Here is an 11,024-nt window from a genome sequence, read left to right on the forward strand (position 1 = left end):
ACTGTCGCGATCGCGGTTCAAGGATTTTTCAACGCGCATCGATCTAGGTCTATGCAAATTAATGTGCATGATCAGATGGCAGCACGCAGCGGGCCCGGAAAAGATACATGGAAGTCTCCCGCATCCCCCAACCCCACCGCCACCCGAGCTCGCGAGTCGCCATAGAACTCACAGGAATCTGCTCGAAATACTCGATGAAATTCGGGTGAGTTGTCTTGTCAATTTGTCCGGATGCGCGCGAGGCACGTCGCGGCTATCCGGCACCACGATGAACGCCCGTCGCGGCGTTTCGCGCGACTCCGCTGTCCTACCGGTCACTGCCGAGGAACGTTGGTTTTGCGGTTACACCGTGGGTTACCGAGGCCGACACTTTTTTTCGTCGACCGAAAAAAAGAAGAATATGCACTGACAGTTTGTAAATCCGACGGTGATTCGCGTGCGACTGATCGCGCGATCGTGCCGTCGAGCGTCCTGCCTGCGCGGAACGGTCGATCTCCCGTGCTGCTCTGTCGATTCGCGGGAGCAGCCCGCGAGCCTGGGATACTCGAGTAACCGTAAAACCTACCTGGCACGGTGGAGTCAGGATTGCCTCCCCTTGACAGATCCGTTTTCTTCTCGCAGGTATTTTAGCATCTCTGCCACACCGTACGATGCCTGTCTTGCATGACAGACAACCGATGGCCCAAAGCGACGACGATACTAAACCGACTTCTACTTCCACCGCGTGATCGGACGATCATGATAGAATAGCACCTTGCAAACCGAGCCGTTCACCGTTCACCGTCAAGATGAGCGTCGGTCTCGCGGGTGTCGCCGATCTGTTCCATCTATTAGAATCTAATAAGATCGGGGAGGTTGAGGAGATCAAGAAAGTATTCCATGATCATTTCTTATGCAGTGAGTAATCGCTTGCATCCTACTTCACCCTACTTCACTCGTAGACGCGGGTTTAGACGTCTTTTAACTGTATTGGATGATTTGCAGCAAAGGACAATTGGTTGGTAAATGGATTATTCGATTATTATCTGTCCACAACTTCCTTAAGGACTGCCGAAGTATTGGCTGGAGTCCGGGATCCGCACGACAAACACCTATTGGATCGTTTATCAGATCTACTTTCAAAATCTGGCAATAGTGGACAGAGAATTCAGGCACTCACACTGCTTGGGCATATAGCCAGACGTCAACCTACTTGGTTATACAAACTAGCCAATCATGCTTTATTCAGAGATCTACTCAGATTACTTAAGGTAAACGGTTTCTCCCCTCTTTTGGATATTGGTGTATATACTTATTTATGTGTACATGCGTAAGCTTATCTTTATTAATTCGTCGTATATACCTTATTATATAATTAGCGAATGCACATTGTAACTGGTTTACGCTGAATATACACGTAAATACACATTTTATATGCCAATCGTCGTTCGTCCGATAAAGTTTTCACGTAACTCGGAAATGAAGACTATTTTACATGTTAGAATATATTTGTATTTGATCCAGAAGTAACTTTAAATATTGGAAGGGGTTAAATAGATACAGTTTTACAAAACTGTATTTTTCAAGGTGGAGGCAGATGTGTTACCACTTATGAGCGCCCTTCTTCTGTTAGTAATGTTGTTACCAATGTTACCTGCTGCTCTAGGGCCATACCTACCAGAAATATTTGAGGTATTCGGCCGTCTGGCTTCTTATTATCATCATCAGTCGTCCTTACTTTCTCCTTCTACCCCTTTCACCTCGACCACAGTACCAAATGTCATTGATAAGGACCACTTGTACCTCATACATTTGCAGGTGAATATTTACCATCATTTTATGAGCGAAGTAAGTCTAGCGGGTCTAACAGAATCACTTATCACATTACCATTTATAGGTAGGATTATACAGCTTGTTTCATAGACTGTATGCAATGTACCCTTGCAATTTTATATCATATCTGAAACAACAATACGTTCAGCGCGATCAATTGGCTACGTTTACTCATACCATTAGGCCCATGTTGGACTCTGTGCGTATGCACCCTTTACTTGTTACAGCGTCCAAGGATGCGGAAATTTCAGCCACTAGGTACACATATGCACTTATTACATATTTTAAAAATTTTCCATAAACTTGGCTTGTCATGGTAAATTATTCTTTTTATTGCGTGATAGGTGGAAGAAGATGGAGCATCACGATATTGTGATAGAATGCGGCCGCTTTACATTAGACAAATGTCGAGAAGAGATATTAAGCGTAGTTAATTCTCGGTGCACTCCACCTCTAGGTGAGCACCATCGCCATATTCATGTTTGATTCTCAGCTCGAGATGACGTTTACGTTATGTTTGTTGTCGCGTAAGAGAAATTAATTCCGCGTGATCTAAATGATGAACTCTTTCTCCTTTTAAGAAATGCAACGGATAGTTTACACGTTTCGTTTACGTAGTTGCAGATCAATCTTCCGTCAGCTGCGCACCGATCAACATTTGCGGCGGAGTAACGACTACGGAGATTAGGAACGGGGAGGACGATACATTCTGGTCACCGAGCATGGCAGTGCCGCCGCATAGTCCGTCATTTCAAAACGCATCTCATGAGCCACGCTCAGCCCCGCCGACGCCTAATAACAATAGGAGCGGTACTTCCCCGCCCGAGGCGGCAATCGAGGCCACCCCTGAAACAACTCCTGTTAAGGTACGGGAAACATGACTCTTCCGTTGCATGGGAAAAAATTAATGAAATCGTACTCGGTGTAGGATCTACGAAAGTTATCGAGACAAGTGTCCTCGGGGTCCGGCGCAGTGCGCGCTCTGAACGTATTGGGCAACGGTGCATCTTCCCGGCCGTCGACGCCCACTATACACATCGACGCTCCTATAAACTCCTCTGGTATTGTAGTGAGAAGCGCGGATACTGCGGTGAATACACACGGATTTTTTTCGCATAGAATTAATAAAATTATGACGGACAGACAAAGTGTTCAACAGTCGCAAAAATTAGTGATTAGCAGCGAGGAGAACGGAAGGCTCTTGGACATGGACATAAGTCAGAATGGGAAGAACGATTGTTGGCAGGAGGATCAAGAGGTTCGTGCAATTTACAATATACGTTCGCTGTTGCGTCGAACTAAAATGTAGAAACCGTATTGTACCGTGTGACTTTGTGATGCAGGTGTTGGAGATTGTCAGCTCGCATGGTAACGGTGCGGTTGAGATGCCCAAGTATGTTGTACCACAGTTCGCGGAGGCGCGAAACGAGAAGAACGCGTACGGCATTTTCGCCGATCTGTCGCAAAAGATTTATCAGTTGCGGTTGTACTCCCAGCGTCACGTTCCACCGGAACGCTCCAACTCAAACGTGTTGCGCAAGGTGGAGTATCTCGGGAAATCTTGGAAAGCCACACTCGAGACTTTGCATTTGTAACAACGATGAAAACGTATTTCCAGATCCAACGCTCTAAATCTTGCCCGGAAATGGCAGTGCAGAAAAAATGCAGCAGCGAGGACACAGCGGAGCAAGTGAAGTTGAGAAGGGCGAGAATATGCGAGGATATTGGCACTCAGACGTGCGATTTGTTTCCGTACGAGCACTTGCTGCTGGGAATGTTGGATCAAAGTAGCCAAAACTTTAGCCAAGAGGCTTCCGATTCAAGACTGTCGCCGATCAGCATGCTCGATCGGTATATCGAGGCTTGCACAAGAGCGAACAATTTTTCTAGCAACAACAGCAAAACAAGTAAGTCATCATATAATTTAATATAATGCAATTACTGCTTCCGGCGAGCGAGGTAAAATATCGATTCTTTAAAGGACCACACAATGCCAGGCAGAAAGAAAAGAAGAGAGCGGAGGATGATGGAGAGGAAGACGGAGGAGACGACGATGTGGACTCAACCTGCGCTAACCAGTTACTTCAGCTTATGCAAATGCAATTACAATTCGAGCGGCAACGGCGAGAAATACATGCTGAACGTAATCGTCGTCTGCTCGGTAAATTGAGGGATTCGCGAGCCTCGGAAGAGCATAATCTCGCTTTGGTTCGTTCATATTCTTCTATCCTGCAATAATGTTTGTCAAGGTTTTACGTGACTTGACAGATCTGGCATTGTTTCTCTTGCAGACTGACCGTCTGAAGATGATAGAGAAAGAAGCAGAGGAATTGAAAGTGCAATTGGAACACAACAAGAAGGAGACGCATCAAGCCGAAGAACAATATAAAGAAGCTATGCATCATTGGCAAGCTAAAGTATGGTTTCCTTACTCTTGTTTCACCTTTGTTACGAGAATATGTCGTAAAAATTAATTGTAACTGGTTTCCGTGCGTACAGTGTATCGAAGAACAACAACAGAGCTACACGCTCAAAGATCGTTTGGAGTGTCTCGAGTTGGAATTAAAGAGCGAGCAAAAGAAGGCGGCTGAAACACAGCAGCAGCTCCGCTCGACGGAAGCGGAGCTTTTCAACGCGGGACAACAACTTAAGGCGGCGTTAAAAGCCGCGGATCGTGGGAAAGAGCTGGAGCGCATCTTGGATACTATGCAGAAGAAATTCGTGCTTCTAGGAGAGGTAATTTCTTTCGAATAAAATAATTGGCAAATGTAGTCCTCGAAAAGAGTAAAATTATCTGTAAGAAATTAATGTTACTGTGCGTTACGAGCATAATTATTTTCTTCCTGCAGGCTCAATTAAGACTAGAAGAAAACACAGGTACATTTTCACCAACGTTTAAGCAAGAAGCGACGCAGCTTCAGAAGTCGTATACAGAAGAAGTGAATAGTAAGTTTCCGTGTACAGGCGAATCCGAAAAAAAGTACGCGCGAAATGCGAGTCACGAGTACTTCCTAATTGAGCTTGTATTACAGATACTCGCCGACAATTGGACTCACGAACGTCGCATCTGGAAGCGCTAAAGGCGCGCTTGAGCGAGCTAGAGAATAAGGAAGCGCGCAAGGAGGCGCAGCTGGTGGATCTGCAACGGCTCCTACAGGAAACCAAGGAGCAGCACGCGTTTGAGCTGGAAGCTGTCGAATCAAAATATCGAGCGCAAGTGGAGATTAATCTGCTCTTGGAGGGCCGTATTCTGGAGCTGCACGGTAAACTGGAGACGGTAACGTGCGTCAACGCCTCACCCATGGCCAATCCCGCCTCCTCGGCATCGCCTAAGGAACGATCTCCGCCTCTGTCGACCAGCTTAGCGTCGTCCAGCGAAGGCAGCCTCGCGTTTATCCATTCGGGCGCCGGGATAATTATGAACGACTGCTGCGATACCGCGACCGGCGAGATCTCCAACCTACAGGCCATGATAGAACCCGTACCAAGTAATAGTCGAGCCATCCCGCCATCGCGTTTCGTCTCTCAACGATCACTGAAGCAAGACTAACGGCACGGAAATATCTGCTGCAACGTAACCCCCCCCCCCTCCCCCTCTGCCCCTTGTATACCATCAACGAACGATATATGCGGGAACGATATATCGAGACTTATACATAGATGCGCGATCCTTACTTGGTGCTGCGGTACGAACGGGAAGAAAGTTATTTGTAGCTTTTTATCGATAGAGTAGACGAGATTCATAAGAAAGTTGCTAATCGGCTGATTGCGATCGAACTGGCATGCTAAGTTTGTTAGCATTGGTATATCTCTGCTCTTGAAAAAAATGGATTCACAGTGAATAAATTGGTTGAGATATTTTGCTGACCGACTTTTGATCATTTTTGTCTCCGCGCTCGGCATGCTACTCCCGGCTGTTTCTTCTCCGGCGCTCCTGCCGCTCTTTCTTTGACAGCTTTGACAATGCTGCTAAAGCCTGCAATGGCCGTCGATATGTGTTCTAGTCTAGCACGATTGAGGGATCATTGAAATTATTCACCGTTATCGATTCAACAATCTCAACGTTTTCGGAACACTAGAATAACTAAACTCTTTTTACTCACGTAACGCATGAATTTCAGAATCTACTTGTCACGTCAACGTTTTGTACATATGTATACACACTACGTCATACAGTAATATTAATATTTCTGCTAAATTGCAATTCCTGTGGTTATCATTCTTGCGTGGAAACATGAAAAGAGGCAAATGAAGAGAAAATATACATATATATATATATATATACATAGTTTAGAAAAGTATATATTAGTTAAAAGTATATATTACAAATGAAAACATGTACGCAACATAATTTACAGTTATGATATAATACTGACTAATGAAAATTCCTTCTCAATATTGCAAAAAGCTATCACGATGATAAAGAGTTCTCTTCTTTGAGTATACACTTTCAATCAGTGAAAGATGTTAAACTTGTTCAATTCCAATTATGACAATATTTTCACGTCATATATATATGTATACGATATGTATATATATATATATATACACATACATACATATATATACACATATATATGGATATATATATACACATAAATAAGAATTCGTTAAAATATAGCTTTTTGTTAATAGGTTTGTAATTCTTGACTTATCGTCATGAGAATAGCGTCATCTGGATTGGCATAATTCGCTAAATCTGAAAAAAAAACAAGGAGAACACGGATTATTAATCATGTTCATGTTGAATATGCAAAAAGATAACTGTTGAATTAAATTAAAGTACAAATGTGTGCAAATGTATATAATGTAGCATCCACAATTCGTGAACTGAATTTTAATGAGATTTTTCCAATCAAACCGAAGTCGAGATTCTTTTTAGAGAACAATTTAACATAACTTTCTAACATTTAACACGTATTTTTATAATTAAGTTTGAAAAAAGTTCTATCGAAGTAAATTTTATATAAACTAACTAAAACGTTTATTTTCATTATTATCTGCGCCAATCGTTTATAATTGAAGAAAATATTAAGATCTAATTGATTATTTAGAGCATCTGTTATTCAAATGCGTCGCGAATTTTGAGACATTGTTTCGAAATATTTTATAATCTCTTGCACGTTTACGGATTAATAAGACTGTGTTTTTTTTTAATTAACAGAAACTAAAACAGTGCACCTAACTTTTTGCTTCATTATTTATATATCCACATAATCGTTACTCACGATTATGGCCTTGAGCCAACGGATAGGCCTTCATCTTCCTCATTAAGAGTTCCACCAACCAAAATACACTTAACCACAAGAGTGCACCCACTGAAAAAATTCTCAGCGTTACGACGCCTCCATATGCGTCTATCAACCGACCACATATAAAACTGCCGCTTGCCACTCCTAAAATGGATAATGCAAGAGTTTGACGAGTCAAATTAAGTAAGATGAACAATTTTGATAGCTATGTCAAACCAATAACCGACCAATTCCCTCGAAAACGGCACCAATGAAGCCTTGCATGGTAGCTTTTGTGCCAGACGGTGTTACTTTGTCACCGTAGGATACCATTGTCGGCCAACACAAGCCAAACGAGGGTCCGTGGAGCAACTCGAGGATTAAGAACAGCCAAGGATTTGATACGATGCTGTACGCCATAAACCTGCGAGATTGAATCAATGTCTTTAACGAATTGCGCGAACATCGTATATATTTAACTAAATCTAAGACTTAATTAAGGACTTATTTACCTAATTGCGTAAGTAACCAACACAAGACTCATGACGTTGATGTGGCCGAGCTTTTTCAGCACGATGCCCGACATAAAGTTGAACGGTAGCTCCCCTAGGAAGCACTGAACGCCAGTCATGAGGCCCTGTAAAGTTTTTATCCACTCGACGTGCGAGCCGATGGTGAGGTCTTCGGTATACCAGAGCAGAAAGTTCCATATGACACCTGTACACATGCCAGCACCTACGCACCACCAGGCAAACGACAATACCCTTCCTTCTTTGACAACGTTCAACAGCTCCCAGAATAACGACGGTTCCGCGGAGCGTTCTGCATTTCTCTGTAACGATACTGCTTTTCTCCCATTACCTGCCAATTTTGGATTCTCTTGATAAATGGAAGTAAGGAAGACTTCCGTACACGATCCCGATTCTCAAAGTTTAAACGTAAAGCCCGATCGCGCGTGACGTGCAAGTGGGGAAGAAACATTTCATACTTTTCTCAATGTCGCGGAGACGACGATGTCGAGGATCATGGCTACTAGCATGATGTAAAATATGCACGTGTAATCCTTCTTGCTCTGGCCCTCGCTGAGAACGTCCACCAGGTAGCCCGTGCTTATACCGAAGATACCGAAACCGATGCTACCCCACATCTTCTGTTTCCCGTAATTGTTCCTCCTTTCGTAACCTGAGGCGGAACGTGTGATAACGGATGGCCAGTTAAAGCACTGGTTAATGCGACTTGTGCACCATACGAACCAAGAAGATCGAAACAGATGGCATCGGCTATACTGACCACGACAGCCATACCGACCCAGCTTACTATGGCCGCCCACAGGAACATTTGGAATTGATACGTGGAATGCATCGTATCGCTGTGCGAGTCCTTCGCCTCTCGCAGAAGGTTATTAAACTGGCTATTATTGTGGCACGTTGCCACGCACGAAGTCCTCAGCTGGCTACCGCATACTGGAAAATGCGCAGTGGTATCGAAAATCTTGTGCACCTTTACGTCTACGCAGCCCTTCGTCTGTAAGTCGTTTCCTGATTAACAAACTTAATGTTGCTCCTACATCGAACGAGGCAAGAGTCCGCGGTGAACAAACTTACAAGTAAATCTTGTGATATGTCAAACTCTGCACCAAACTCGAATGTGCTGTTAATGGAAATATTCCTGCCAGACAGTTCTATGTAGCCATTAGGTGTTCCCTTGCAGGACAACTGCAAACAGCAAAAATTATCATTTCTGTCGCTCATTCAACATGAGAGAATAACGCTATATTTATTGCGTGTAATTTTGCAGGACTTACGTACCCTGCAAAGTGAACTGGAATATATATTTTCCGTTATCACACCGTCCAACGTTTCCTTTGAGAACTCGTGCTGTGGACAAATCTCTAAGAATGGTACATTCTTGTCACAGACAAGAATAATATTCGCGCTCCTGTCTAGTTCAGGTATAAAGTAAACAGTGAAGAAGGCTATCGCCAGTATAGCTTGGAATAACAAGAAAAAAGTCTTGTGCAATCTGAACTTGTCGGCCAGAGTGCCAAATAGTGGCTTCGCGATGAGACCGGAGATCGGTAATATTGTGTATATCGTTCCGACTAATGTCGCAGTAAAACCCAGTTGTCTGCCAATTAGCGGTAAAAATTGCACTACTGGTCCCGTTGCTGCAAATATCAATGAACAACAATTAACACGAGGAGCAGAGGGTATCTTAACAACAATCGACATGTGCTTGGACTTACCAGCATTGTAAAGAAAATAATGTGCCTTTATGGGAACTAATTCCTTATCTATATTTTGAAACATGATGTAAAAGTGTGTGATTAACCAGCGTGGTTATTCAACTTGCACCTGCAACAGCAGGAGAAACCGTAATGTGTCACGTGCACGTTCATTAGAGCAAATTATGTCATAGTCAATTAAGCAAGATAACAGGAACCTCCTTTCAGGAACGCAACATCTTGATTAATAAATTTAATAACATATAAAATAAAAACTAAATAAAAGGATTAATAAATCATCGTAACACGCATGTAAAGTCCACGACAGCGACGTGGGAACGGATACGATGAAACGCGAGGTACAAAAGTTCTCGTCATTACGACACAACCTATACGGGCGACGCTGGACGCAGCGACGAAGAACGAAAGTCGCGTCTGTTGATTCACATACCTGGAACCTAACAATTATGCGACGGGCGTGCTAATTGAGCGTGCCGAAATCCACCATCTCACATGGTGAGCACGCTTAACCCAAAACCTGCACGCGAGCTTTGCACTTTGTACGAAGGTTACTCGACAGCACTCGACAGGTCCCTCCAATAACCTGCTGCGCGCACCAAGTACGTACTTCACGATATCGAGTGAATCACGAACGCGGCAGATAAGGAGCAGATGTATCGCTCCGACGATGATTACTTTTTTGTCATTTTATCAGCCCGTTGCGTAACCTCGTTCGCGGAATTGGCACGCCGATCACAAGCCGGCTTTGATCCTCGTGCGTTTCGTGTCCGTCGTTTGAACTCATTTGCGGTATATTCAACATGCGCACGGATACCCGAGCCTCGTCGCATGCGTTTTCGAACACGTTGCATATCAGGTTCGCCTCTTTTTTTTCTGCAACCGTGCATCGTATTACTTGCCGATTGTGCTGGGGTTGCATCTGTCAAGTATCATTCACAGAATTCACGCATTTTATTCAACTAGCTAAAAAAAAACATCTCGTAGCATATCTTGTTATATTGTTACGTATAGATGCGCGAAGAAAGAAGAAAAGATATTGTTGTAAATTTCTCTGATTTTGTAACTCTTCTATTAATGAACTTTATGATAAATCTGCGTAAGAGACTAGCTTGTTTTAGAACTGCATTTTTTACGCGCACTTAAAGTAGAATATATAGGCATGTACACAGTAAAAAATAAAATGTTAATTTTAACATTTTTTGCATGTCCCAGAAAGTCCACTCTAAATTTTAAGTTAAAGTAACTCATTCGTCATATGTTACTTCTTGACAAACTAGAAATGTTAAGTAATTAACACAATACTTTACATTTATTTTTGTTATTGTAACTTTAAGTGTGATGTAAAAATAACATACAAAGTAATTGAAAACTACATGGAAGAGAAGTTACAATAACTCATCAGAAAAGTTGATAGAGCATTTTCGTTTATACAATATGAACATTTACTTTTTATGTTATATTAACACATGATAGTAATTATTTCAACTTAAATTATTTTTGATAGAAACATTTAATTTTAGTAAATTTGATTATTTTATATGTCAAAGTTCATGATTATTTGAAGATTTATTTTAACTTCTTTTAGAATGTTAAACTGACTTTGTGACATGTTGATTGTTTAAAATTATTGTGTTAAAAGCATTTCAAATAATATTCCATTTCTAAGAGACATACACAAAATGTTAAGTTATGAAGGTAACAGTAATGTAACATATAAAATTGTTATAAAAATAATA

General features: G+C 42.3%; 2 protein-coding genes across 4 annotated transcripts; one reads left to right on the plus strand and one right to left on the minus strand.

Moving 5' to 3' along the window:
- Nucleotides 1–86: 86 nt before the first annotated feature.
- Nucleotides 87–5,362, plus strand: LOC105280381 (hamartin). Of its 2 annotated transcripts, none has more exons than XM_011340894.3 (15): nt 87–205; nt 622–897; nt 985–1,250; nt 1,567–1,797; nt 1,877–2,070; nt 2,157–2,269; nt 2,431–2,678; nt 2,741–3,070; nt 3,156–3,353; nt 3,431–3,719; nt 3,794–4,020; nt 4,104–4,229; nt 4,312–4,548; nt 4,662–4,758; nt 4,845–5,362. In XM_011340894.3, the coding sequence occupies exons 2-15, from the start codon at nt 789–791 to the stop codon at nt 5,360–5,362; spliced, it is 3,183 nt and encodes a 1,060-aa protein (XP_011339196.3). In that variant the 5' UTR covers nt 87–205; nt 622–788. The 2 variants fall into 2 exon arrangements, with proteins under 2 accessions (XP_011339196.3, XP_026829957.1); XM_026974156.1 differs by having other exon boundaries at nt 2,437–2,678.
- Nucleotides 5,363–6,084: 722 nt separating this feature from the next.
- LOC105280382 (major facilitator superfamily domain-containing protein 6) lies at nt 6,085–10,091 on the minus strand. Of its 2 annotated transcripts, XM_026974167.1 has the most exons (11): nt 9,719–10,091; nt 9,289–9,397; nt 8,852–9,210; nt 8,648–8,758; nt 8,297–8,567; nt 8,032–8,225; nt 7,556–7,875; nt 7,292–7,467; nt 7,041–7,208; nt 6,404–6,511; nt 6,085–6,330 (listed from the first exon to the last, which is right to left on the minus strand). In XM_026974167.1, exons 2-10 carry the CDS (start codon nt 9,350–9,352, stop codon nt 6,441–6,443), a joined length of 1,734 nt encoding a protein of 577 aa, XP_026829968.1. In that variant the 5' UTR covers nt 9,353–9,397; nt 9,719–10,091; the 3' UTR covers nt 6,085–6,330; nt 6,404–6,440. The 2 variants fall into 2 exon arrangements, with proteins under 2 accessions (XP_026829968.1, XP_011339197.1); XM_011340895.3 differs by having other exon boundaries at nt 6,085–6,511; nt 9,719–10,089.
- Nucleotides 10,092–11,024: the final 933 nt, after the last annotated feature.

The sequence above is a fragment of the Ooceraea biroi genome, chromosome 1 (assembly GCF_003672135.1).
Source record: "Ooceraea biroi isolate clonal line C1 chromosome 1, Obir_v5.4, whole genome shotgun sequence".
NCBI classification, from domain to species: Eukaryota; Metazoa; Arthropoda; class Insecta; order Hymenoptera; family Formicidae; genus Ooceraea; species Ooceraea biroi.